The sequence below is a fragment of the Rattus norvegicus genome, chromosome X (genome assembly GCF_021556685.1).
Source record: "Rattus norvegicus strain SHRSP/BbbUtx chromosome X, alternate assembly SHRSP_T2T, whole genome shotgun sequence".
Classification (NCBI taxonomy): domain Eukaryota; kingdom Metazoa; phylum Chordata; class Mammalia; order Rodentia; family Muridae; genus Rattus; species Rattus norvegicus.
Genome location: NC_141554.1, coordinates 160,918,287 through 160,945,945, shown reverse-complemented (window position 1 = coordinate 160,945,945; position 27,659 = coordinate 160,918,287). Strand labels below are relative to the sequence as shown.

General features: G+C 50.6%; 1 protein-coding gene across 4 annotated transcripts; it reads left to right on the top strand.

The window, feature by feature from the left end:
* The first annotated feature begins 63 nt into the window (after window positions 1-63).
* Window positions 64-26,524, top strand: Flna (filamin A). 4 transcript variants are annotated; one of them, NM_001433951.1, is made up of 48 exons: window positions 64-168; window positions 3,284-3,771; window positions 6,635-6,883; window positions 6,989-7,086; window positions 7,175-7,322; window positions 8,026-8,144; window positions 8,225-8,302; window positions 8,396-8,558; window positions 8,642-8,842; window positions 9,396-9,533; window positions 9,613-9,736; window positions 9,879-10,015; window positions 10,116-10,309; window positions 10,514-10,627; window positions 10,719-10,862; window positions 11,750-11,873; window positions 11,960-12,120; window positions 12,208-12,298; window positions 12,390-12,559; window positions 12,747-12,864; window positions 12,978-13,240; window positions 13,764-14,361; window positions 14,450-14,623; window positions 14,707-14,869; window positions 14,950-15,110; window positions 15,199-15,369; window positions 15,685-15,808; window positions 15,892-16,048; window positions 16,645-16,834; window positions 16,993-17,016; window positions 19,239-19,486; window positions 19,596-19,691; window positions 19,833-19,935; window positions 20,024-20,164; window positions 20,598-20,726; window positions 20,920-21,093; window positions 21,191-21,352; window positions 21,577-21,780; window positions 21,860-22,012; window positions 22,126-22,248; window positions 22,337-22,603; window positions 22,759-22,896; window positions 23,113-23,228; window positions 23,755-23,887; window positions 24,559-24,735; window positions 24,895-25,113; window positions 25,194-25,397; window positions 26,014-26,519. In NM_001433951.1, exons 2-48 carry the CDS (start codon window positions 3,399-3,401, stop codon window positions 26,199-26,201), a joined length of 7,944 nt encoding a protein of 2,647 aa, NP_001420880.1. In that variant the 5' UTR covers window positions 64-168; window positions 3,284-3,398; the 3' UTR covers window positions 26,202-26,519. The 4 variants fall into 4 exon arrangements, with proteins under 4 accessions (NP_001420880.1, NP_001420881.1, NP_001420882.1 ...); NM_001433952.1 differs by lacking the exon at window positions 16,993-17,016; NM_001433953.1 differs by lacking the exon at window positions 16,993-17,016 and having other exon boundaries at window positions 3,266-3,771.
* Window positions 26,525-27,659: the final 1,135 nt, after the last annotated feature.

Genomic DNA, 27,659 nt, shown 5'->3' with positions numbered 1-27,659 from the left:
GCCGGGCGCGGGGCGGGAGTGGGGCGGGGATGCGGCTAACAAGAAGGCGGGCAGCAGCGGCTCATTCGCGTGGAGGCGCGCGGCGCGCAGCGGACGCCAGTGGAGCTCTCAGGCTTCCGGCGCAGGCGTGGAGAGCTGGGCGCCACCCCGCGGTTGCAGGGACAGCAGGTGAGGGCTCTGTGGTCAGCTCCACGCCGAATAGTCCTCAGATAGTGGATGTGCGGCTCCTCAACTGGGTAGAATTCTGGAAAGCAGTCAGAGAGGCCAAGGCCAGGTGCAGGTTGGGTGTGGACTCAGGTCCCAGGCATCGCGTTGGTGTCCAGGGATAGCCTTGCATAGTTTGCCACAAACTTACTGTGTCTATGCCCAGGAATCTGGGAGCTCGAGCCCAAGGGAGGAGTTCTTGAAAAGGGGGCTGGTATCTGAGCGTTTGGCAGGAGATGGGTACAGGCATGGGCACCCATCAACTGGTTGGTCATTGTGTACCTTTCTGGGAAAGGTCTTTTGAGACTAGTACCCTGATTAGGATAAGGATGAGTGACAACTTGGAAAGACATTGTTCAGCCAATGTCAAGCATGGACACAAGAGAAGTGAAATAAGGGTGGATACAAGAGTTCCCTGTTGGGTTGGCCATGGGGAGCTGATTCCAGGGCTGTGAGGGGCATGGCCAGCTAGATTTTCAGTCTGGGTCCTGTCTCAGGTTGGTTCTGAATATGATGGTCATTGCCGGCCAGGACATAAGCATCAGCGTTCCTAGATCCCAAAGCCAGACTGGGGCCAGAAAAAGTGGGTGAAATCCACCCGCAGTCAATTGCAGCTCCAGACCGTCTGGCCAAGGTGAGAGCTCAGGAAATCACTGTACTTTTCTGCCACACCTGGATTTGCCTTAAGGGCACTGGTCTCACTTTGGGGATTTTCTGTTTCCTTTCCTCCTTGGCGCCCCCTGGCTACAGAGGTCTAGAAATAGCTCTTCAGGATCCCAATATAGCTGGTGGGCTTGTGCCTACAGTTCTTTGTGGGAGGGCCTGGCCTGGGGTCTGAGAGGAATGGGGTGGGGAGGTGGGCGGGGTGTGTCTAACATCCAAGAATCTACTCCAAATAAGGGAAAATATGAAAGAGTTGGATTTTGGCTTCCTGGGGCTGCCCCATCTGGGTCTTTGGGATGGAGCGACATCTGGTGGTGACACTTGTCCACACAGAATGTCCCCCCACCCAATTCCCTTTTTCTCCCTAAATAGCCAAATCATAGGGCTGGGAAACACAAGTTCTTTGTGCTCTCTCTGTGTTATGGTTCAATTTTCCTTGTTCTTTGTAAATTGATGAACTCAGGTGATCCACCCAAATGGCACTGAGTGGAAAATCATTTATTGATGCAATTCCATACATGGGGATTTGCTCTCCAATAGGTGAGGGGGACCAGAAATATTACCCTAATCGTGTCTTGAATAACATCACTGGAAGTTTCCATTTGGGTTACCCTTTCACAGTTCTGCCATCCTGTCCCCCAACTCAACCTTTGGCTCACTTATGAAAACAGAAAAGGAGAGGATATCTTCTTCTTTATGTAGGTGATGGGATGGGGTGGTGGTTCTCTACTGAAAATGTTATTTGACTGGTAATATTATAGACAATCTCAAGATGACCATGCTGAAAGGTGATGCCCATTATGATCAAAGTCCTATCATAGTGTCACCACAGGCAATGAAGACACTCCAGGCCATGGGAGAGTCAACCATATTTGGGCATGACATGTTAGCCAACCCAAGGCCTTCTTCAGCCACTGGTCTTTTTTTACTTATTAATTTTATGTGCATAGTTTTGCCTGCATTCATGTCTGTGTGAGGGTGTCAGATCCCCTGGACCTGAACTTATAGACAGTTGTAAGGGTGCTGGGAATTGAACCCAGGTTTTCTAGAAGAGCAGCCAGTGCTCTAACCACGGAGCCATCTCTCCAGCTCCAGCCACTGGGCTTAGAATTGAGAAATAGGGATAAAGACCTGCCTTTCTGGAAAAACAGTTTTAACATTCTGGGGAGGCTTGAAACACAGAGAAAGTAGATGGAAGGAGTCTACCAAGGGAAAGACATATAGGTAAAATGAATCCTCTTAACTTAAGAGGGTGGTTGGGAGTATCCCCACAGTTTTCTTGTCTCTGTATCTTTGCTCCTCATCACTATCTCCAGAAAATATCTGTCATAAAATTAACTTTTAGCAAGTAGCTTCACACTACTCAGGGAACACACCCAGGCTCTTTAGCAAGCCTTGATGTCTGGTGATTCTCCTTCCTTCAGTAATCTTGGACCTATCCCTGAGCTTGGGGCTGTTCTGCCAGAGAAGACTTCTCCCCTCAAAACTCCTCAGGGCCCAAGGTGGATGGAACAGTGAGTTAGGCAGGTACAAGGTGTACCCATCTACATGCATCACACAGCAGGCACCTTCTGATTGTGCCCATTGGCATGCCCTGGACCTTTGGAAAGCTGCTTGGTCCTACAGTGTTGGCGGCCTCTTGTCCCAGTGCTAGCCCCATTTCCTCCAGGATGGAACTAGGCGGCAGAGAGGACGGTGGGAATGGGCCTGTACAGGTGTGCAGGCCAGGGCCATGGAGCCTGTGAAGACCAGCGGAGATGGGTAGCGAGTGCCAGGGGTCTGTGGGTAGTTATGTAGGTGATGAGAGTCCTGTATGACAGCACTTGTGCACACAAAGAGCTCGCAACAGCGTCAGGCGCTGTGGAAAGGTTTGCTCTCAGGATTGGACTCTTCGCATTGCTGTGGACCAGACTGTGGCTGAGAATCCTAAGCTTAGTTTAGGAAGAACAGAGAATGAAGATAGAGCAGGGTACAGGGTTGGGGCGGAGCCCAAGTGATACGGGAACGTTATTAGCTCCGCCCTCTGCAGGGACCCTGGGGTAAGAAAGTCCCTTGTAAGGGTGTGCCGACTGGAGCTGAGCAATTCTGTGACGGCTGGAGCTGAGCAACTCTGTGATAGAATTGCTCAAGTTTTCCTAGATCTGGGGTCCGCTTCCTGTAGTACTGTAACGGATGTTGCTAGACTTTTTTGTGCTCTTTGGGGATCAAAAACCCTTCTGAAGCAGGGGAGCTGAGTTGCTTTGGCGGGGTCGCGGCGGCAGCGGTGGGGGATGGGGGGATTGTGGGAGCATTCCAACGGGAGGGGCGAGGTAGGGCGGGCGCGGTCCACAAGCCCCACCCAGAGGCCCCGCCCCAAGGAAACCTTGCCTCTAGCCCCGCCCTTCGCCCCCATTTAAAGGGCTCGCTCTTTCCGCAGTGCAACCTCTGTTCTGTGCCTCGTCTTTCCTGCGCGGAGGTGCCTACTACTTTAATTAAAGGGCCGTCCCATCGGCGAGGCTGCAGCACCGCCCCTAGGTTCCTCGCGCCTCAAAATGAGTAGCTCTCACTCCCGCTCCGGCCAGAGTGCGGCAGGCGCGTCTCCGGCAGGCGGTATTGATACACGGGACGCTGAGATGCCGGCTACCGAAAAAGACCTAGCAGAAGATGCACCATGGAAGAAGATCCAGCAGAACACATTTACCCGCTGGTGCAATGAGCACCTTAAGTGCGTGAGCAAGCGCATCGCCAATCTGCAGACGGACCTGAGCGATGGATTGCGGCTCATCGCGCTGCTTGAGGTACTCAGCCAGAAGAAGATGCACCGCAAGCACAACCAACGACCCACTTTCCGCCAGATGCAGCTGGAAAATGTGTCTGTGGCGCTTGAATTCCTGGACCGTGAGAGCATCAAGCTCGTGTCCATAGGTGAGAGCGCGGGCCACACTGGGGCACGCGCGGGTGCGGGCGTGGTCACCACAATTCTTCCTCTCTTCCCCTCTAGAGGCTCCCTCTCAGTTCTCCTCCCTAGCTGAAGCACAACCAACGATTCCCCTAGGCCCCTCAGCCGCCTTGTTCTTCGAGGTCCTCGAGAACAAAGGCGCGCAAGCTGGCCTGGGGAGCGTGCGAACCGCTACGCGCCCCCGCCCGCTGCGCCCTGCTGGCCTGCTCCCAGGCTGAGCTCACATCCTCTGTAGGCCGCGCCCCCAACGCTGCACCCGAGGTGGGACAGGCACAGACTAGGCTTCTGCCCCTGAGAGCCGCACCCCATTCCTGGGGATATCCATGCTTTTCACCTACAATAATTTAAAAAGTACCCTTCTAGCCTTCGGCTGCCTCTGCAGTTCTAAAGTGAAGGTTGCACTTTGTTCTATTTATGTAGGACTCCCTCAACTTCTTGCCCTGGAACCTGCTTCCCCATTGGAGATAGTTCAAATTCCCAGTTTATATCTTTTTTTGCTGAACTCGGAGGGGGGCAAGAGATGCATTGCTGGCACCAGTGTACTCCGGGTGTATTGAGTGTGGTTGACTTGGAGGCACTTGGGCACTTGACTGTAGTATATGCTTGGTTGCCAGCTTTGCTGTCTATCATGACTCAAATTCTTGTTTCCATGTAAACTTTGGTTTTGTACTTCTAGAACACAGAGATTGGTTGAAATGTGCTCCAGTGTGCACAGGGTTTACTGCTAGCCCAGTGCCCATGTCTTTGAACTGGAGACGTTGGCATTGGCATTGTCTCTTGCAGAATCCCATGCCTTTTACAAAGTAGGGGTTGCCCATAGACAGGCACCAGAATTGGTAACATGGGAATGTGGAACAGGGAGAGTAGAAGAATGGACTTTTCTCCATAATAGAAAGGGTTTTCTGTTATTCGCACAACTTTGCAATGGTGCAGGCTAGTTAATCCAGTGAGGGACCAAGGTTCTCCTGGGCCCTTAGAGAGCAGATTTGAGTTCATCTTTTTTTTTTTTTTTGGAATGCCATAGAGGCATGCCGGTGGATGTATGAAAACCCACCCCTAGTCCCAGCCCCAGTCTAGCCAGCTGAGTCATTGAGTCATTTCTGAGTCTTGGAGGGGGGCAACCGGATGTGGGGAGGCAGGCCACACCCCAGCTCTTTAGGGGGGTCTCCTCCCCCCTTCTTTCTCCCCTCCTTCTTGTGAGCTGGCTGGAGCAGGCCTAGTTCCCAGAGCTTTGCCATATAAGGCAAAAAAATGTTGGAAAGCAGCAGTGATTAGGGGAGGGAGGGGGCCGGCTGGCCCAGGGGCTGAGGATAAGGGGTGGGATGGGGCGGGGCCATCTAACCAGGCTGCTTCCCAACCCTGGGCCCTGATCCTCTCCTCCACTGGGGGGAGTACGAAGCTGGCATAGCCCCCCACCTAATCAGATTAGGGGAGGGACCAGATGTACCTTACTAAGATGATGGGTCTGCCTTTGCTCTTTCCCTTGGAAGCTACCAAGGACTATGGTCTCCTTGGGGGTTCTTCCGCTGGACCTATGACTTAGGTAGGGCAGGATCCTTGTGTCCTTGGTCTTCTTTGGAACCCCCCCCCCATTCTCTCAGTATTTTGGGACAATGAAAAACATCCACAAAGGGCCAGGATCTGTTTGTGAATCGGAAAGATCACTCTGTTTTGAGAGGCTCAGTAGTAGTTTTTCAGTTACTTTCCCTTTGGGCTGGAATGTTATCTGCTCTCTCAATGGTATCCTCCTAGTTTTCATGACCCTCCCCCATTGACTCACTAGATCAACATTCTCTGATTACAGGGAAGTTCTGTAGGGTTTCCAAAGATGAGCTTTAGAAAATGCTACTCACCATAAGCCATCCACCCTTGAGGAGGTTAAAGAGGTGGCTTTGGGTGGGGCTCAGGGGAGTTGCCATAGTGATGGGTATTTAGGGTGCCCGCCCTAACCACTTCCCTTGTGGCAAGCCTAGTGACTTCCGGAGACCTAGCCCATTAGGTAGCAACTAGACTGGGTGGTGAGTAGCATCTAAGCAGGTTATGCTGAAACAAAGGGACTTAACAAAATGCAAGGCCCCTGTAACAGGGGTTCCCAAGTGGTTCTTGGAACCAAAGGCAGGCTAACTCAGCTGTCACCCCAGGAGTTCCCTATAAGCCTCAATGGGTTGGAACTAACCATAGTTCCTTTGACTTGTGCCCCCTTCCCCAAGCCAGCCCTCTTTATTTGCCACCTCCTGTTTACTAGCTTGGTGGGGGGGACAAGGAAGTAGCAAAGGGTGGAGCTCACACCCTTTTACACAAGGATCCTTACCAACACCCCCACTTCCTCTGCCTTATCCCCCACTCTGGAGCAGCAGTTGTATTTCCTAACTACTCTTTGCCAACTTAGCCTTCCTCTTCTTTGGTTCCAGCCCAACTTGAGGTCAGGGGCCCTGTTTTTGGCCAGTCAGGACTGAGCCACTTCTCTTAGTTCCCATAGATCCCAAGATATTAAGGCAGGTTTTGATCTCAGCAGCTGCAAAGCATTCATCTCACTTGTTCTCCCACCCTCTTTCTGGGCTTTGGGGTTTTTGGCAGAGTCCCTCTTATTGCATTATATTATCATTATGTATCTATGGGTGTCTTCTCAAACTTTCCTTTATCACTAAATATTTTCTTACATGGTTCAGAGGCCCTGGGCAGAGGGAGCTTGATCCACTTAATACCCCTAGTTGGGAGGGGCCTTTTGTCATCTAATTGATTTGCTGTGCTGCTGACTTAGGTCCCTCCTTGCTGACCTTGGTGAGGGAAATCCCTAACTGTGCAGTGCTGCCACCTCTTTTTCCACAGACAGCAAGGCCATTGTGGATGGGAATCTGAAACTGATCTTAGGACTCATCTGGACCCTGATCCTGCACTACTCCATCTCGATGCCCATGTGGGATGAGGAAGAGGATGAGGAGGCCAAGAAGCAAACACCCAAACAGAGGCTTCTAGGCTGGATTCAGAACAAGCTGCCACAGCTGCCCATTACCAACTTCAGTCGAGACTGGCAGAGTGGCCGGGCCCTGGGTGCTCTTGTTGATAGCTGTGCCCCAGGTGAGGGGGCACATAGATGGGGGATCTTGGACTAAGGCTATCTAGTCAGCCTAGAAGGTAGTTCTGTAGTCCCAGACTCACAATATTTTGTTTTCTGTGTTGTAGGCCTATGTCCTGACTGGGACTCCTGGGATGCTAGTAAGCCTGTGAACAATGCACGGGAAGCCATGCAGCAGGCTGACGACTGGCTGGGCATTCCTCAGGTATGATCCTTAACGGTCCCCTGCAGCTAAGGGGTGCTTGGTCAAAGTGAGGAGAGACCCAATGGCTCTTGTCTTCTGTCTGTAACAGGTGATTACCCCAGAAGAAATTGTGGACCCCAACGTAGATGAGCATTCTGTTATGACTTACCTGTCTCAGTTTCCCAAGGCCAAACTGAAGCCAGGGGCTCCTCTTCGGCCCAAACTGAACCCAAAGAAAGCCCGAGCCTATGGGCCAGGTGAGGGGGCCTGTTCAGTGGCATTCCAAGGGGCTGAGCATTTATATCTGGCCCATGGAACATACAGTATTCTTTTTCAACTTGGGTCCTAAGAGGTCTTGAGTTATGGCTGTTGGACAATGAAATAATCATTCTTGAGGAGGATGAATGGATCAGGTTTGGTCAGAAATGATGCCTTGGCAAGGGAGTACTGATAAGTTCTTTAAGTCATGCTGACTTGTAGGAAGCTTCTTGATAGAAGGAGGATGCAGCATACTGCTATTCTATAATTGGAGATGGAGCAGTCAGGATCATGCAGGTGCAAGGAGTTGGGAAACAAGTGCAGCAAACCAGACTATTTCAGAGAACGGTCATGGGCCTGTCCTGATGGCAACAGTACACATGGCTGGATTCTGAGACCAGGCTCAATGCTGGGTTTACACTGAACAAACCTGCCTGATTGGATTGTGTCTAGCTGGGGGAGGGGCATTGAGCCTACAGAGGGATAGGGTCTCTAATGCTGTGTCCATAAACCTTTAGTGCTGGGAACCAGGGTATAGAGGTGAGGGGTGGCCCTACCAATTGGTTCATGGCTTCCTCATCTTTTTTTTTTTTTCTTTTTCTTTTTTTCGGAGCTGGGGACCGAACCCAGGACCTTGCGCTTGCTAGGCAAGCGCTCTACCACTGAGCTAAATCCCCAACCCGCTTCCTCATCTTCTAATAGGCATCGAGCCCACAGGCAATATGGTGAAGAAGAGAGCAGAATTCACTGTGGAGACCCGAAGTGCAGGACAGGGAGAGGTGCTGGTATATGTGGAGGACCCAGCTGGACACCAGGAAGAGGTAGGATTATGCATTGGCAGGGCAGGATTCTGCTGTGTCCCCTTTTGGAAGGGCTGCTTTTAACACTCTTCCCATTACAGGCAAAAGTGACTGCCAATAACGACAAGAACCGTACTTTCTCTGTCTGGTATGTCCCTGAAGTAACAGGAACTCATAAGGTGAGTCCTTGGCTGAGAAGGAAGCTGGTGGCCATGGGTAGTTGGTGAAGGGCCCCTTATCTTACCCTCACAGCCTGTCCCTCCTGGGAACAGGTGACTGTGCTCTTTGCTGGCCAACATATTGCCAAGAGCCCCTTTGAGGTGTATGTGGACAAGTCACAGGGTGATGCCAGCAAAGTGACTGCCCAGGGCCCTGGTCTGGAGCCCAGCGGCAATATCGCCAACAAGACTACCTACTTTGAGATCTTCACTGCAGGTGAGGGGAGGCAGCCAAGGCCCAGCCAGCCATGGGGGAGAGCTGTGCTGGAGTCCCAGAGCTGAGTCTGTGCCTTGGGACAGGAGCTGGCATAGGCGAGGTGGAAGTTGTCATCCAGGACCCTACAGGACAGAAAGGCACAGTGGAACCTCAGCTGGAGGCCAGGGGTGACAGCACCTATCGCTGTAGCTATCAGCCTACCATGGAGGGTGTCCATACAGTACATGTCACCTTCGCTGGTGTTCCCATCCCTCGCAGCCCCTACACTGTCACTGTTGGTCAAGGTAGGCCTGCTCATGGATATTCTTCTACTGTGGTGCTGTGGCCTGGGTCTCCCGGGAGGAGTAGGCAACTGGGACTGTTCCACTGAAACCTGTGTTTAGAAGCTCCCGTGTCTGAGCTTCCACTGTTTGGGCAAGCACTATCTTTCCTTTCCCGTACTGGGGCCCTTTTTCTCTTCTTCCCCTTTGCCCCTCTTCATCTCTTTTCTCCATGCTTTTACCTTCGGAAGAGCTCGCTCCAGCTGTCTAGAAACCTGCTGCTCTCTGCTCTGCCCGCAGGGTCAACGGTACTTGGATCCATCTTTCTCTTGGAGGGGAGGGCTGGGTGGAAGTATTGATTGGGGCTAATGTCAAGCAGCTGGAAGAAAGCCTGCCATGTTTCTGCTTTGGGTGCAGGTTCTAGACCCATTTAATTTCTTCCTTGCATGTGCTTCACCTGCCTGTTGGGCTAAACTCTGAGGAACCCTCCAGTCCTAATGGCCTGGCTCTATGGGTAGCAAGGGAGGGAATACCCAGCCCCAGTTCCCCACAACTCAGCTGGATTATTTGCCCACAGCTTGTAACCCAACTGCCTGCCGGGCTGTTGGTAGAGGCCTCCAGCCTAAGGGTGTGCGAGTGAAGGAAACAGCTGACTTCAAGGTGTACACAAAAGGCGCTGGCAGTGGGGAGCTAAAGGTCACTGTAAAGGGTCCCAGTAAGTTTTTCTGGTGCAGTGGTGGGTGATAGACCTCAGGTCGTGGTTGGAAAGGCCTAAGTTCTTCCTTGTTTTGCAGAGGGTGAAGAGCGTGTAAAGCAGAAGGACTTAGGGGATGGTGTGTATGGCTTTGAATATTACCCCACAATCCCTGGCACATACACTGTCACCATCACATGGGGTGGCCAGAACATTGGCCGCAGGTAAGCTCCCTCTACTATTCACTGTGTTCTGAGCCCTGCCATCTTTCTATCTCGTGGGGGGGCCAGTGGCATCTTCTCCTATAACCGTCGAGCATATAGCATTGGCTCTTGGAGCTTACCTGTATGGTGTTCTTGCTTGCAGTCCGTTCGAGGTGAAGGTAGGCACTGAGTGTGGCAATCAGAAGGTTCGGGCATGGGGTCCTGGTCTGGAAGGTGGCATTGTTGGCAAGTCAGCAGACTTCGTAGTAGAGGCCATTGGTGATGATGTGGGCACCTTGGGTAAGTTGGAGGCTTCAGAGTGGGTACCTGGACTAGAGGATGGCAAGGGCAGCCTATCCCCAGGCTCCAGAGCACCAGTAGAACTGATGTCTGTTGTCAGGTTTCTCTGTGGAAGGTCCATCACAGGCAAAGATTGAATGTGACGACAAGGGTGATGGCTCTTGTGATGTGCGCTATTGGCCCCAGGAGGCTGGCGAGTATGCTGTTCATGTGCTATGTAACAGTGAGGATATCCGGCTCAGTCCCTTCATGGCTGACATCCGTGAGGCACCTCAGGATTTTCACCCAGACCGGGTAAAGTGCACATAACACTAACCTCAGCATATCTTTCTTCTGCTTTTGCTTGGGAAGGCTTATGGTGGTGGGCATTATCTCATCTTGTCAGGAAGGTCATGAGCCCAGACCCTGGCTGGTATTCCTAGCACCATGCTTTTGCTACTCTGTATTACTCCTGCCTGACTTTGGTGGCCTTACCTTGGTCATCTTCTTTCTTACTAGGTGAAGGCACGTGGGCCTGGATTGGAGAAGACTGGTGTAGCTATCAACAAGCCAGCAGAGTTCACAGTTGATGCCAAGCATGCTGGGAAGGCCCCTCTTCGAGTTCAAGTTCAGGTGGGATACCTACTCATGTTGGGGACAGAAGTGATAGGCTCCTAGGATTGACTGCTGACTAGCAGGATGCTTGCTTTTGCCTGCTTTACAGGACAATGAAGGACACTCTGTGGAGACAACAGTCAAGGACAATGGCAATGGTACTTACAGCTGTTCTTATGTGCCCAGAAAGCCAGTGAAGCACACAGCCATGGTTTCTTGGGGAGGTGTCAGCATCCCCAATAGTCCTTTCCGGGTAAGCCATCCCAGAGCTCCTTTGTTAATTTTAACAAGATTAAGCTTAACATCTCAATACAGTTTACCCATTTATAGTGGACTTGACTTTTAGTATATTCAAAGAGTAGTTGGCAGCCATCACTATAGTCTAGGGTATTTTCATTATCTCCAAAGAAACTCCTATCCTTTCCATTTCTCTTTCTCTAGCCTCTGGCAACCACCGATCTATGGATTTGCCTTTTCTGGGCATTTCTTTCATATAGATGTAGTGTGTGTGTGTGTGTGTGTGTGTGTGTGTGTGTGTGTGTGTGTGTCTGCGTATTACACACAGTGTGACCTTTTTGGTGTGTGTCTTTTCTTGTTTATCTCTTTTTTTGAGAAAGGATCTCACCATGTAGACCAAGATATCCTGGAACTCTCTCTGTAGACCAGGCTGGCCTTGACTCACAGATCCACCTGCCTCTGTCTGTCTCCTGAGTGCTGGTATTAAAGGTGTGCACTACCATGCTTGTTGTTTGACTTTTTGGTTTTTTTTTCCACTGAGTGTCATAGGAAGATTTTTCAACTTATAGCATGTCAGTGCTTCATACCTTTTTAATGGCTGACTACTTTTTCCATTCCATTGTGTGAATGGAAAACATGAGGTCTATTTTGTGGATATGTGAGGTGTTACTCTTGGGCTATGCGAATAGTTAGTAGGAACATTTGGGTGTTTGTGTGGACCTAGGTGTTTATTTCTCTAGAAGCAGAATTACAGTATCATGGACTCACTTTTACCTGTTCAAGGAACTGCCAGTTGTTCCAAGACAGCAGCAATATTTGGCCTACCAGCAGTAACTGAGGGAGCCTCTCATCTCCTCTGCCACAGGCTTGTCATATTTTTTCACTTTCCCCTATGCCCTACAGGTGAATGTGGGAGCTGGCAGCCACCCAAACAAAGTCAAGGTGTATGGTCCAGGAGTGGCCAAGACTGGGCTCAAGGCCCATGAACCTACCTACTTTACTGTGGATTGTACTGAGGCGGGCCAGGGTAAGGTCTAGTCTTAATGGGATGATAGGTGCACAGGTTGTCTCCATAAAGTCCCAACCTCTTCTTATCCCACTTCTCAATGACAGGAGATGTCAGCATTGGTATCAAGTGTGCCCCTGGAGTAGTGGGCCCCACTGAGGCTGATATTGACTTTGATATCATCCGTAATGACAATGACACCTTCACTGTGAAATACACACCCTGTGGGGCTGGCAGCTATACCATCATGGTTCTTTTTGCTGACCAGGTAGGTGTGTTATTGCTTTCAGTTCCTAGACTGCTAAATGTTGGTGTATGCTATCCTCAGTTGTTTTTTTTCCCCCATCACTTATAGGCCACACCCACCAGCCCCATCAGAGTCAAAGTGGAGCCTTCTCATGATGCCAGTAAAGTGAAGGCTGAGGGTCCTGGCCTAAATCGCACTGGTAAGGATGAGTGTACTATAGAAGGCTGAGTAGAATCAAGATAGGGAACTCAGAGTAGGGTGCCTCTTACTTTGTTGTTATATCTCCTCAGGTGTTGAGCTTGGCAAACCCACCCATTTCACAGTCAATGCTAAAACTGCTGGGAAAGGCAAGCTGGATGTTCAGTTCTCAGGACTGGCTAAGGGAGATGCAGTGCGAGATGTGGACATCATTGACCACCATGATAATACCTACACCGTAAAGTATACTCCTGTGCAGCAGGTAGCTATCTTTATCTGCTGCTGCCATACTCCTCCTTATTGGTATGCTAGGTAGGCTCCTGCAAGGGGTTTCTAATTTCTCACCTGGGAAGGGGTCCGAGGAGCAAATATCACACACCTGTTCAAGCTGGATAGCTGTACGCTGAGGATACTGATTAGTGACCCCTGTCCTTTTGTACCCATTTCAGGGCCCAGTAGGTGTCAGTGTCACTTATGGAGGAGATCACATACCCAAGAGTCCATTTTCAGTGGGAGTATCTCCAAGCCTGGATCTCAGCAAGATTAAGGTGTCTGGCCTTGTTGACAGTAAGTAGTTGCTATAATTGCCATTGCCATTGAGGACCAGTCAACCCCATCCAGCCTGAATGCTGGATAAATGATGGTTGTTTCTTTTCTCTCTGCTTTCATCATTGCAACAGAAGTGGATGTTGGCAAAGATCAAGAGTTCACAGTAAAGTCAAAGGGTGCAGGTGGTCAAGGCAAAGTAGCATCCAAGATTGTGAGTCCCTCAGGTGCAGCAGTGCCCTGCAAGGTAGAGCCAGGCCTGGGAGCTGACAACAGTGTGGTCCGTTTTGTGCCCCGTGAAGAGGGGCCTTATGAGGTGGAAGTGACCTATGATGGTGTGCCTGTACCTGGCAGTCCCTTTCCAGTAGAAGCTGTGGCTCCTACCAAACCCAGCAAGGTAATTAGTTTTGGGAGGCTATAAGGGGAGGACCCATTTTTCTTCTCTTCTCTGTTCCCTTCCCTTCCCTTCTCTTCTCCTCTCCTGTCCTCTCCTCTCCTCCCCTCTTCTCGTCTTTCCTCCCTTCCTTCCCCTCCCCTCCCCTCCCCTGTCCTCTCCTCTGTGTCTCTGTCTGTCTCTGTGTCTCTGTCTCTGTCTCTGTCTCTCTCTCTTTTAGCCCTGGCTGTCTTGGAACTCACTCTATAAACCTGGTGGACCTCAAAATCACAGAGATCCATGTGCTTCTACTGGGTGGAATTAAAGGCTTGCACCGTCATGACTAGCCTATTTTCCTTTCTTAGGGTCCCCTATCTTCTCCAGATTTTTCCTGAACCTTTGTCATTTCTATTTTTATGATTGATGAGTGGATGACCTATTAGGCAGCCTATTCCTGTCATGTCTCTGGGTAAGGAAGAAACCTAGGGCAAAAGAAGATATGAAAGGTTGGGCTGATAGTTGCTTTCTTATTTCTTCCTTCCCTCAGGTGAAGGCATTTGGACCAGGGCTGCAGGGGGGCAATGCAGGCTCCCCTGCCCGCTTCACCATTGATACAAAGGGAGCTGGCACTGGTGGCCTGGGCCTGACAGTGGAAGGCCCCTGTGAAGCACAGCTTGAGTGCCTGGACAATGGGGACGGTACATGCTCTGTGTCTTATGTGCCCACTGAGCCTGGGGACTACAACATCAACATCCTTTTTGCTGACACCCACATTCCTGGATCCCCATTCAAGGCCCATGTGGTTCCTTGTTTTGATGCATCCAAGGTGAAGTGCTCAGGCCCTGGGCTGGAGCGGGCTACTGCTGGTGAGGTAGGGCAGTTCCAAGTAGACTGCTCAAGTGCTGGCAGTGCCGAGTTGACGATTGAGATCTGCTCTGAGGCAGGACTGCCAGCTGAAGTATACATTCAGGACCATGGTGATGGCACACACACCATTACCTATATTCCTCTTTGTCCTGGGGCTTACACTGTTACCATCAAGTATGGTGGCCAGCCTGTGCCCAACTTCCCCAGCAAGCTACAGGTGGAGCCTGCTGTAGATACCTCAGGCGTACAGTGCTATGGGCCTGGGATTGAAGGTCAAGGTAAGGAGACCTGCTGTAGGGGGTGGGTAGCAGTTACAGGGTGCAAAGAGTCCTACAGCCACAGCCCCCTCGCTATGGCCTTTTCCAGGTGTCTTCCGAGAGGCAACCACTGAGTTCAGTGTAGATGCCCGGGCTCTTACACAGACTGGAGGGCCACATGTCAAGGCCCGTGTGGCCAACCCCTCAGGCAATCTGACAGATACCTATGTGCAAGACTGTGGTGATGGCACATACAAAGTGGAATATACTCCATATGAGGAAGGTATGAATGTGCTGGGGGTACCTTAGGAAGGGCAGGGAATAAGTGGAAAAGCCTAGTTTTTCCTGACCTGTCCTGCCCTCCAGGAGTACACTCCGTGGATGTGACTTATGATGGCAGCCCTGTACCCAGCAGCCCCTTCCAGGTGCCTGTAACAGAGGGCTGTGACCCCTCCCGGGTGCGTGTCCATGGGCCAGGCATCCAAAGTGGTACCACCAACAAACCCAACAAGTTCACAGTAGAGACTAGGTGAGTGAGCCACTGAAGATGCAGGGGCAGGCAATGGGCTTGGGAACCCTAAGTAATGACAGACTGTCTGTTTGGACCAGGGGAGCTGGCACAGGTGGCCTGGGCTTGGCTGTTGAGGGTCCCTCAGAGGCCAAGATGTCTTGTATGGATAATAAAGATGGCAGCTGCTCGGTAGAATACATCCCCTATGAAGCTGGAACCTATAGCCTTAACGTCACTTATGGTGGTCACCAAGTGCCAGGTGAGAAGATGATGACAAGGATGAAACTAGGACTCTGCCATATTCACAGTGTCTTACATAGCTATCATCCTTCTGTATCAATCCCCAGGTAGCCCCTTCAAGGTTCCTGTACATGATGTGACAGATGCATCTAAAGTCAAGTGTTCTGGACCTGGCTTAAGCCCAGGCATGGTCCGTGCCAACCTCCCTCAGTCCTTTCAGGTAGACACAAGCAAAGCCGGAGTTGCCCCACTGCAGGTCAAAGTACAGGGGCCCAAAGGTGAGACTTCACATACCTGGTAACAGGGAGTTATAGAGGCATATTTATTTTAGGCCCAGTAGCATGTGGGTTAGCACTGATAGTAGAAGGGTTTCAGGTAACCACAAAATCAGGCAGAACCCTAGAAAAGGTATAGTAGACAGGACTTGACCACTGACTAGATATAGCACGGGGGAAAGCCTAAGGAATTCCTAGAATTGGGTGTTAAAAACTTAAGGTCTAGTCTTTGGGGCCAGCCCTAGTCCTTCAGGGAGATGGGGGTGGGAATGGGTACAAAGAGCCAACCTAAGGGTCTGTCTTTGGGACCGGGGCTAGGCCTGGTGGAGCCAGTGGATGTAGTGGACAATGCTGATGGTACTCAGACTGTCAACTATGTGCCCAGCCGAGAAGGGTCCTATAGCATTTCTGTGCTGTATGGTGAAGAAGAAGTGCCACGGAGGTAAGAAGCACATTCACTTGCTTGTTGGGGGCAGACTACATACTTAAGCTTTTCCGATGGTTCATAACCCCTTAATCTCACAGCCCCTTCAAGGTCAAGGTGCTGCCCACGCATGATGCCAGTAAGGTGAAGGCCAGTGGACCTGGACTCAACACCACTGGTGTGCCTGCCAGCCTGCCTGTGGAGTTCACCATTGATGCCAAGGATGCTGGGGAGGGTCTGTTGGCTGTCCAGATTACGGTGAGCTTCCTAGGGAAGAGAGGAAAGGAACCAGGTCTGGGCAGCTGGGATGTAGGACTACAGATAGGCAGGCAGCTCAGTTTTGCTAACTAGTCTGTCTGGAGCTGTGCTCTAAGGACAGGGCCTCTGCTTCTGGTCTGTTAATGTAACTACATTAGGATGTGTACAATTTTCTTCAAGTTGAAAGAAACAAGCTTTCCTAAACATACATTCATTGCTATTAGGTATGGTATTAAAACCTGTAGCCCTTCAGATTCCCTACATGCAATATTCTCACAGAACAGGTATAATGTTGCAACACTTGAGATCTTTCATATAAGCTCATAGTGCCCTAGGATAGGCCCAGGGCTGAGCCTGGGCACCAAACTGGTCATATCTCTTGTCTTGTCAGAGAATGCTGGATTTTGGGGGGCTTCAGTTCTGCTCTCTGCCACAGGCAGGCAGCCACTGGGGCCATGAGGGATGAAGGGCCCAGAAGCTGTATCCCTGTTATATATCGCTGTTATACTAGTACTTGACGTATTTGTGAAAGGCCTGAGATAGTCCAGGTCTTGCTAGGCTTGGACCAACTTCCTTGCCTGCTCTTTGCCTCATAGGACCCTGAAGGCAAGCCCAAGAAGACACACATCCAAGATAATCATGATGGCACATACACAGTGGCCTATGTGCCAGATGTGACAGGCCGGTACACAATCCTCATCAAGTATGGTGGTGATGAGATCCCCTTTTCCCCATACCGTGTCCGGGCTGTGCCCACTGGGGATGCCAGCAAGTGCACAGTCACAGGTGAGCCAGCCTACTATCGGCCGTGGTGTCACTCGGCACGGGGCTTGGGTGTGCCTGTGTGCAAGGGCTCGCTGCTTGGGGCGGCGTGTGGGAGTGGGGCCCGCCCCCTTGAGTGACTCACCTGACCTTTCTCCTTGCTCTCTGCCCTCTCACCTCAGTGTCAATCGGAGGTCACGGGCTAGGTAAGCTGCTTGCTGGGGCCACTCCCAATGCCCCTACTGCCCAGAGAGGCAGTTTCCTTTCCTCTTAATTGCTAATTCATTCCCAGGACAGTTCCAGCTGCAGCTCTAGGCAAGGACAAAGTTGGGGAGGCTGTGAAGACAAGGCCATGGGCTGGAGGGTCAGGGCCCAGGGAGGTTTCTGGAGCTAAGCATGAGTGCTCTGGTTCTCCCCTCTCTGGGCCTCCATTTCCCCATCTGAGAACTTGGGTTGCAGCTGAGAGCTTTGGGGTGAAGTGTATCCTAGGAGGTACCTCACTGGGGATTTTGGGGTCTGGGGATCTTGGCACCCCAGGGAAGCACCCCGGGGATGGGCAGCAGGTGCTTCCTTCTCACAAGGGCTCCTGCATGGGCTCAGGGGACAAGGTGATTTCCTCCACCCACTGGGAGTCTAGCCCTTGTCAGATCCACAGACTTCCATCCCTGCCTCCCAGGGGCCTCTGTGTCCTGGGCTGGGGGAGGTGCATGAGTGGGTGGGGCTGGGTGGTGGTGCAGTAGTGCCAGTGTCAACTGCTTGGGTGGCCAGCATGGCGGGGCCTGGCCCAGCCTCAGAGCTCCAAAGTGCATTCTGCGACCAATCTTTTTTTTCCTTCTTTCTTCCCATTCCCCCAGCAATGATGTTAGACAGTCCCTATCAGGCAGGTTTGTTTGCCCCAAGACAAAGACATCCCAGGGATACTGATATGAGGCTACAACTACTTATGGGCTTCTAAAGGCTGTCAGACAGGCAATTGGGTAGATGGCCAAGGGCAGGATTTAAGGTAGCTAGGTTTTTGTGGCAGAGGCTAAATTGCTTTGTAGAAATAGTCTATGGGGTGGAGATGGCATATATATGTGCATAGGAGAGGACAGAATTAGGCCAGGGACTTGGAGTGACCTCAGTTTTCTTGGTCATTATGTGTGGAATGGAGACAGGGAGCCCAGCTAGGAAACTTAAATCATCTTTGGGCAAGCCAGAAGGTTGTCTTGGGCCTGCTCAGTGGCCATTAGGACATGAAGCAGTAGCCCAATTAACAAGTGAACTTTCAGGATGCTATGGTCAAGACTTGCTGATCACCTGGAGCCTGGGTACAGAAATAAGAAAATGAAATAGCTTTCAGGAGAAGGCACAAAATCATTAGCTAGATGATATAGGACAGGCATATAGGAAGCTCTTGGCAACATAAACAGCAGGCAGCTAGGGTTATAACTGAAGTTGCTATTTGAGTCTCATGTAGCTGGTGAGAGACCGAGGTAAAAGGGGGCTTGGTAGCAGGCTGGCAATGGGGGGGGAGCCCTTAAACTTGGTCCTCAAATAGGTATGGTGTTCCTAGACGCTTTCCTTGTGGGAGGCTGGGCTGCAAGGATGCTCTTCTGCCAGGCCTTACAATCCACAGCTCCCAAGCCTCCACAGCTGAGCCCCAGATCATAATGTCACTGTCCTTTCTCTTTCCTCGGGCACTATGGGGCCCTAGAGGCTGCTCAGATGCTCTCTACCCTGGCAACCCTGCAGTGGTGGCTTGGGCCTCCTATCCCCTGTTCCTTGGGTGCTGTTACTGCTTTGCCAAGCCTGCTGTGATGCACTGCATAGGTGCTAACCCTGCTGCCTCCCTGCTGCTTGCTCTTGCCTGTGCCAGGCTGTGTTGGGCTGCTTTTCATTCCAAGCCTCTGGTTGAGCAAGCGTTCTCAGTTGTCAGGAAACTCCAGTTTCACCTTCAGGCCTCGGGGTTGGGTAGGGAGGAAAGTTTCACATCCCCCACACTGCAGCAGGACTCTGCCTCACTTCATCCACACATAGCACTGGGGCCCAGGACCAGGCCACAGGTACAGGTAGCCATGGGCTTGGCCAGAATGCTGGTATTAGTTAGCATAGGCCATAGTACCAGCTGAAGCTGAGATGGCAGAGGAGGTAGCAGTAAATGCTTGTACTGGGATTGGATGGTCCCTTACTTTTCTTCCCAGGTACCTGGGTACCACCTGTTGGTCTTCTCTCATTAAAGGGGCTTGAGGTGGTCAGGAGAATCCTTCCTGCCTTCTGAGAAACCACTCACCATTGTAGCTTGGGGTATGGGTTGGGCTAGAGGTTGGGGCTGGCTGTGCTTGGTTGTAGCAGTAAGAGGCCTGGATGGGTGGCAGGCTGATGGGCGTAGCCAAAATGTCAGGCTCACCTGCTGGCTCCCCTCTGGGGATTCACTCTGCCTTCCCAGGTGCTGGCATTGGCCCCACCATCCAGATTGGAGAGGAGACAGTGATTACTGTGGACACAAAAGCAGCAGGCAAAGGCAAAGTGACTTGCACAGTGTGCACACCTGATGGCTCAGAGGTAGATGTGGACGTGGTGGAGAATGAGGATGGCACCTTTGACATCTTCTACACAGCCCCGCAACCGGGCAAATATGTCATCTGTGTGCGCTTCGGTGGCGAGCATGTGCCCAACAGCCCCTTCCAAGTTACAGTGAGAAGGGGCCAAGGATGGGTGGGCAGGGAGATCTGGGAAAGTCCTATCCTGTTCTTCTAGGTTCCTTTGTGACAACAGTCTTCAACCTTCTCACTTTGCCCCACAGGCTTTAGCTGGGGACCAACCAACAGTGCAGACCCCATTAAGGCCTCAGCAGCTGCCTTCACAGTATACCTATCCTCAGGGTAGCCAGCAAACATGGGTAAGGCCTGGCCTGGTCTGTTATTCAATTTGTGTAACCTATAGGGACACTTGGAGTTGGCCATCTGGGTGTCTCATGTGGCCCTGAGAAACTCCCTATCTTCTCATAGCTCCTCACCTGATTCTTCTGTTTCCATTGCAGATTCCAGAGAGGCCCATGGTGGGCGTTAATGGGCTGGATGTGACCAGCCTGAGGCCCTTTGATCTTGTCATCCCCTTCACTATCAAGAAGGGTGAGATCACTGGTGAGTGAGGGCTAGGAAGGAACTCAGAAATCAGTGATGCCAGGGTGTTCCAATCTCTTGTTCTGACACTGAAACCACTGCTCTGTAGGGGAAGTTCGAATGCCCTCTGGCAAGGTGGCCCAGCCTTCCATCACTGACAACAAAGATGGCACTGTTACTGTGCGTTACTCACCCAGTGAAGCTGGCCTGCATGAAATGGACATTCGCTATGACAATATGCATATCCCAGGTAGGTGTATTGCCTCTTGTCCACTCCATCTTAGGTCCATGTTGCTATCATCTTAGGAAGGACAGGCTGGGGTGGGGTTATAAGTCAGTTAGTAGGGGCTGGGGATTTAGCTCAGTGGTAGAGCGCTTGCCTAGGAAGCGCAAGGCCCTGGGTTCGGTCCCCAGCTCCGAAAAAAAGAACCAAAAAAAAAAATAAGTTAGTTAGTAGACTGTTGGCCTAGCATACATCAGGCTCTGAATAAACTAGGTATCATGGCACATGCCTATAATCATAGCCCTCAAGGCAGGAGGATCAGAGGTTCAAGGTCATCCTTAGCTTCACAGTGAGTTCAAAGCCAGCCAAAGAAACATAAGATCCTATTTCAAAAACAAAAACAAAATGACTAGCACATGAATGAGGCTAGTATTCCATGTGGCTTCTATTCTGGCCACAGGAAGCCCTCTGCAGTTCTATGTTGATTATGTCAACTGTGGTCACATCACTGCCTATGGTCCTGGCCTTACCCATGGAGTGGTCAACAAACCTGCCACCTTCACTGTCAACACCAAGGATGCAGGAGAAGGTAAGGAGAAGCTCTAGGTTTGCTCTGTCCAAGTTGTCTTCTGTTGGCTGAGAGCTGTGGGGGGAGATGATCCTGAATGGAGTTTTCTACCTTACCTTCACAGCGCTGCTGAGCCATCAAGTCAACTCACTCACAAAGGTTCAACAATGTGTGCCTCGGCACATTTCTTACTCTTATCTGTGATACTTTCCAGGGGGCTTGTCTCTGGCCATTGAGGGTCCATCTAAAGCAGAAATCAGCTGCACTGACAACCAGGATGGGACATGCAGTGTCTCTTACCTGCCTGTGCTGCCTGGTGACTACAGCATCCTAGTCAAGTACAATGACCAGCACATCCCAGGCAGCCCCTTCACTGCCAGAGTAACAGGTAGGGAGCATCAGGAGGAATGACAGGAACAGGCAGCACTGGGGTATAGTCTCTTTGGGCTGGATCTATAGTGGCTGATGGCTTGCACCCTTACCAGGTGATGATTCCATGCGTATGTCCCACCTAAAGGTGGGTTCTGCTGCTGATATCCCCATCAACATCTCAGAAACAGACCTCAGCCTACTCACAGCCACTGTGGTGCCACCTTCAGGTCGAGAGGAACCCTGTCTGCTGAAACGGTTGCGTAATGGCCACGTGGGTAAGAGGTTAAGAGGCAGCAAGAGTTTCTGGGAAGGAAGGAGTGTGGTGATTACCTATAGTCCCAATACTTGGGAGGTGGAGGTAGGAGAATAAGGGGAACCAATCATTGGCTACATAATGAGTTAAAGACATTTTAGCCTGTGATACCCTGTCTTCAAACAAAGAGAGAAATGAAGGAGATTATGGGACTACACCTTGTTGATAGCCCTATCCTATGCCTAGGGATTTCCTTCGTGCCCAAGGAGACAGGGGAGCACCTGGTACACGTGAAGAAGAATGGCCAGCATGTGGCAAGCAGTCCCATCCCAGTAGTGATCAGCCAGTCGGAGATAGGTGATGCCAGCCGTGTAAGGGTCTCTGGTCAAGGCCTCCATGAAGGCCATACCTTTGAGCCTGCAGAGTTTATTATTGACACCAGAGATGCAGGTAAGCAGTGGTGGCTTGCCACTTGGGGCAATACAGCTTTTCTTGTCATTCTGGCTTATAGCTGCTATATATCTCCCAGGCTATGGTGGGCTCAGTCTGTCCATTGAGGGCCCTAGCAAAGTAGACATCAACACAGAGGACCTGGAGGACGGCACATGCAGGGTCACCTACTGTCCCACAGAGCCTGGAAACTACATTATAAACATCAAATTTGCTGACCAACATGTGCCTGGTTAGTGTGGCAGCTATACCCCTCCCCACCATGGTTTGGCAGCATTCCTGGACACACCCCAGTGCCCACCTGTAACTTGTGCAAAGTATGGACTCTACTTTTTTTTCCTACAGGCAGTCCTTTTTCTGTGAAGGTGACAGGTGAGGGCCGGGTAAAAGAGAGTATCACACGCAGGCGACGTGCCCCTTCTGTGGCCAATGTTGGCAGTCATTGTGACCTCAGCTTGAAGATTCCTGGTAAGAAAAATATCAGGAGGGTTCCTGGGGCAACCCTACATAAGTAGAGAAACAGGGTCCTGCTCACCAAGCTATCTTCTATTTGTAGAAATTAGCATCCAAGATATGACAGCCCAGGTGACCAGCCCATCAGGCAAGACCCATGAGGCAGAGATTGTAGAAGGAGAGAACCATACTTACTGTATCCGATTTGTGCCTGCTGAGATGGGGATGCATACAGTCAGTGTCAAGTACAAGGGCCAGCATGTACCTGGGAGCCCCTTCCAGTTCACTGTGGGACCTCTGGGGGAAGGGGGTGCTCACAAGGTCCGTGCTGGAGGCCCTGGCCTAGAGAGGGCTGAAGCTGGAGTACCAGGTAGGTGTACTTGTCTAATTATTGCTATTCTGGGTGGGCCAAGATGGGTGTTTGTGGGAAGTTGCCAGCAGGCATGTTGATCTTGGCTTTGCTTAGATTTGGCTGAGGCTGGGAACCAGTCCTCTGCTTCATGAGCTCACACTGCTTTTCTACAGCGGAGTTCGGCATTTGGACTAGGGAAGCTGGCGCTGGAGGCCTGGCCATTGCTGTTGAAGGCCCTAGCAAGGCTGAGATCTCTTTTGAGGACCGAAAGGATGGCTCTTGTGGTGTGGCCTACGTAGTTCAGGAGCCAGGTATTCGGGACAGAAATGGCATGGGTGGGGAGAGGTAGGACCTGAGTGTGGCTCTGTTGAACCCAGGTGTTACATGGTCTCCACTTGGGTCTTATTCTCCATTTTGAGATTTCAGGGACACCCAAGCTGACTGTGGGAGGCAAGAGGTTTTTCCTAGGCTAGCCTTTGGGGATATATGGCACCTCTAGTATAGCCTTATGTTTTCTTTCTGTCCAGGTGACTATGAGGTCTCAGTCAAGTTCAACGAGGAACACATACCTGATAGCCCCTTCGTGGTGCCTGTGGCTTCTCCGTCTGGTGACGCCCGCCGCCTTACTGTTTCTAGTCTTCAGGTGAGGCACTGAGAGAAACTGCCCATCTGGGGCTCCTGGGCCCGGCCAGACCAGAGTCACCATGGCAAGCAGGCCTTGGCCCTGAGCTGAGTGGCCTACCCAGAAACAATTCTGGATGGTAGGCTTCTGCTCTGGCCGGGTACAGCCCATGCTTGAGGTTGGCAGGAAGTGCCTTGCCCACTGCGTGGAGTTTTTCTCGTGTCTCAGGTCTAAAGGCTTTGAACAGAAGCCTGTGCCCATTGAGCACCAGGGCTGAGGTTTAAAGAGGGACAGCCTGTTAGAGCTAAGTGCTACCTATAGGGTGGGGGCACCTTGCTTTTCTGCTACCTGGGTGTGATTGCAGAGAACTTGTCTAGGGGATAGGAGGTTGGGGGTATGGCTGTGGCTTGCTGCCCTCACAGATCAATGGCTCTCCCTCTTTAAACCATGTTGGACACCAGATGGGTAAGTGACTCTGTGGGTCTCCTGTTCTCCCATTTGCCCTGGCTCTATCCATCCTGTCTAACCGCATCTGCTGTGCTTCTAGGAGTCAGGGTTAAAGGTCAACCAGCCAGCATCTTTTGCAGTCAGCCTGAATGGAGCCAAAGGGGCAATTGATGCCAAGGTGCATAGCCCCTCAGGAGCTCTGGAGGAGTGCTATGTCACAGAGATTGACCAAGGTGAGGCTCTATCCCTGCCTAATCATCCAGTCATTTGACCTAGCTGACTAGAACTAGGCTGAATGTACACCAGGAAATTAATGATTCTAGAAGTAATCAGAACTGGGCTCCTCAGCTAAGAAATCCTTCCCCAGATTGATAAGCACCCATAAAGATAATGGCTTTCCATCATTGCCACCAGAGAAACACCTTACAGCAGTGTCATACAATAGAAAGACACAGAAACAGACACACAGAGACACAGAGAGATAGTCTATCCCTGGGGCCAGAGAAATGACAAATTTATTAAAGCACACTAGTTTCACTAGTTTTCCCTTTCCCCCAGGTTCATGACCTGAAGCAGATTCCTCCCCATCTCAGTGCCTGCTAATCTGTAGGCAGCATGGTATTAAGAGCATACTGTCCAAGGAGACAGCAATGTGGGCATTTTGCTTGTTAGTCCAAAAGACTTACACGTAGATTTCTTAGGTATCTATAGCCTTAGATCTCAGGATGTATGTATTATTGGGGTGAATACCCAGCAAAATTCTGGAAGCAGAGGGAGCTCCATGGAACAGCTGGGTTCCTACCAGAAATGAAGGAGCTATTGACCAAAGCTGTTCCTTTCAGATAGTATTTGCTAGTTGCATACAAAAAAGTACCCCAATCCCTTACCATGTTCTTCATTTCAGATAAGTATGCTGTGCGTTTCATCCCACGAGAGAATGGCGTCTACTTGATCGATGTCAAGTTCAATGGTACTCACATCCCTGGAAGTCCCTTCAAGATTCGAGTTGGGGAGCCTGGTCATGGAGGGGACCCAGGCTTAGTATCCGCCTATGGAGCAGGCCTGGAAGGTGGTGTCACAGGTAGGTTTGTGGGTACAGCTCCAAATGTGGATATACAGCCTTGAGTGTGAATGTACAGCCCCAGCACCAGGAAGCATTTGGAAGTATTGAGGTTGTGCTGGGTAGCTGAATGCAGTTAAACCAGTGAGATAGACTCTGCCTGACCTTCCATTTTTCCAGGGAGCCCAGCTGAGTTTATTGTGAACACAAGCAATGCAGGAGCTGGTGCCCTTTCGGTTACCATTGATGGCCCCTCCAAGGTGAAGATGGATTGCCAGGAGTGCCCTGAGGGCTACCGTGTCACCTATACCCCCATGGCACCTGGCAGCTACCTCATCTCCATCAAGTATGGTGGCCCCTATCACATTGGGGGAAGCCCCTTCAAAGCCAAGGTCACAGGTGAGCCTTAGGTTAAGCTGTATGTGGCCAATGCCTTGATATTTCAACTGCTTCTTAGTCTCACCCATTCTATTCTGTAGGTCCCCGTCTTGTTAGCAACCACAGCCTCCATGAGACATCATCTGTGTTTGTGGACTCTCTGACTAAAGTTGCTACTGTTCCCCAGCATGCAACCTCAGGCCCAGGTCCTGCTGATGTCAGCAAGGTAGTAGCCAAAGGCCTGGGGCTAAGCAAAGCTTATGTAGGCCAGAAGAGCAACTTCACAGTAGATTGCAGCAAAGCAGGTGAGTAGCCCTGTTTTTAGCTTCTGGAAGTGAAAAATCCAGAAATAACACGATGGTCACCATAGCACCCACATTGCAGCTCACAACTATCTGTAATTCTAGTTCCATGGGATCTGTTGTAGAAATTATTTAATCCCTGTCCAGGGTTTCTACCCCACCTTAGACCATTTTAGTTCCCAGATAAAGAATACACACAATCTTTATACTTACAATAAACCTTAAACAACAAAAGAGCTTGGAAGATACTACTCTCTATTGTTAGACTCTACTTTCCTATGGATAATCCCAAGTTATTACTTACTATGTTTATCTGGGCTGCTCTTAACTCCAATTGGGCAGCCCTCAGGGTCCTTGACTTCAGCTCATGGTGGCTTCTCCTTCCTCCTCCTCCTCTACTTTCTTGCACAGATATACATATAGACAAAATACCAATGTCCTAGAGGAGCTGGAATTTATCCTCTGGTGGCCTGGGTGGCAAGGCTGGAGTATGACAAGCTTGCTTGGGCATGTTAATAATCAGGCAAGGGACAGAAGGTGGAATAGTGAGAAGGGCTCAGAGCAAGTAAAGCCAAAGAAAGTATCTAAGGCCACTAAGACCTATTCCTTCCTATCTTAGGTAACAACATGTTGCTGGTGGGCGTGCATGGCCCAAGGACACCCTGTGAAGAGATCCTGGTGAAACACATGGGCAGTCGCCTCTATAGTGTCTCCTACCTGCTCAAAGACAAAGGGGAATACACATTGGTGGTCAAGTGGGGTGATGAGCATATCCCAGGCAGCCCATACCGCATTATGGTGCCCTGAGCTTGCCACTTTGCCAGCCAGAAGCTCCCATGGCAATGAGCATCCCCATACCTGTCTTATCCCCCAAGAAGCCCCATTTTCCTTCCTGTGCCCTGGACCCTCCCTTCCCTGAGTCACTCTAGCCACTATTCACTGCAGTCGCCCTTGCCCTGCGCTGTGTTCACCTGCCTTTGGGCTTTCACTTGGGCAGAGGGAGTTATTTGGTGGCAGAGCATGTCTTCTTTGGTTCTGGGAGGGTGGAAGTCCTATGTACAACCACCTCCTAGTTCTCTTTCCCACCCAAGAGAAATAAAAATTTTGCTTCCATTGTCCTGTGAATGTAGCTTTCATGGAAGGAGTGATGGAAGACCAAACTGGCAAGGGCACCAACAGGGCAAAAGCATAGGCCCAGCATAGGCTGTGGGATCATCCTCTCAGCAGCATAATTTGTACTTGATCTTTTACAGAGTGGGATATGTGGTGTGCCTAGAATGGATCAAGCAGGCAAAATGTGGGGCATGAAGATTCATTGCTAGCTGGTTGGTGATCCCTAATAGTAATGAACAGTCTTTGAAATAGCATCAGGGCCTAGCCATCTCTTAGATACCATGAACATGATACCAGTCCTTTTATTTATTTTAGATTTTTTTTCCAGACAGGGTTTCCTCATTATGTAGCCTTGAATAGCATGGAACTCATTGGGTAGACCAAGCTGGCCTCAAACTCACAGAAATCCTCTGGTCTCTGCCTCCCAAGTGCTGAGATTAAAGGGTCAACCACCATGCCTGGCTTGCTATGAATCCTTTAAATAAGACACCATTACAAATTCTTCTTCCTGGAGCTGGAGAGATGACTCAGTGGTTAGAGCACTGACTGATCTTCCAGAGGTCCTGAGTTCAAATCCCAGCAACCACATGGTGGCTCATAATCATCTGTAGTGGGATCTGATGCCCTTTTCTGGTGTGTCTGAAGATAGCTACAGTATACTCATGTGCATAAAGTAAATAAATAAATCTTTAAAAAAAAACAAATTCCCCTTCCCACAACAGGGTAGGTTTCTTGTCCATCAGTGGATTACCTACTCTGAGGGAAGAACAGTACTCTGGTTCTAGGTATTCTTAATGGTCCTGTCTTCTATCTTTAAATGGGACTTTTTTAATTTATTCATTTATTATATATAAGTACACTGTAGCTGTCTTCAGACACACCAGAAGAGGGCATCGGATCTCTTTATAGATGGTTGTGAGCCACCATGTGGTTGCTGGGAATTGAACTCAGGACCTCTGGAAGAGTAATTGGGTGCTCTTAACCGCTGAGCCATCTCTCCAGCCCTAAATGGGACTTGTTATAGTGCCTCCTTGCTTACAAGTACAATGGATCAATCCTTTCTACACCCTTATGTCCTTTAGAGGTAAATTAAACAATGTCCTAAGGCCTGCAAATGGCTGGGCTATCTCCTTAAAATTTATCTAGCCTTAG

What these genes read in the sequence shown, in the direction of transcription:
- Flna (NM_001433951.1), top strand. Translation starts at nt 3,399, where the DNA reads ATGAGTAGCTCTCACTCCCGCTCCGGCCAGAGTGCGGCAGGCGCGTCT. An exon ending in CAGCTGGACACCAGGAAGAG is followed by an intron (nt 8,145 to 8,224) that starts GTAGGATTATGC and finishes TTCCCATTACAG; the next exon opens with GCAAAAGTGACTGCCAATAA. An exon ending in GAAGAAGAAGTGCCACGGAG is followed by an intron (nt 15,809 to 15,891) that starts GTAAGAAGCACA and finishes TTAATCTCACAG; the next exon opens with CCCCTTCAAGGTCAAGGTGC.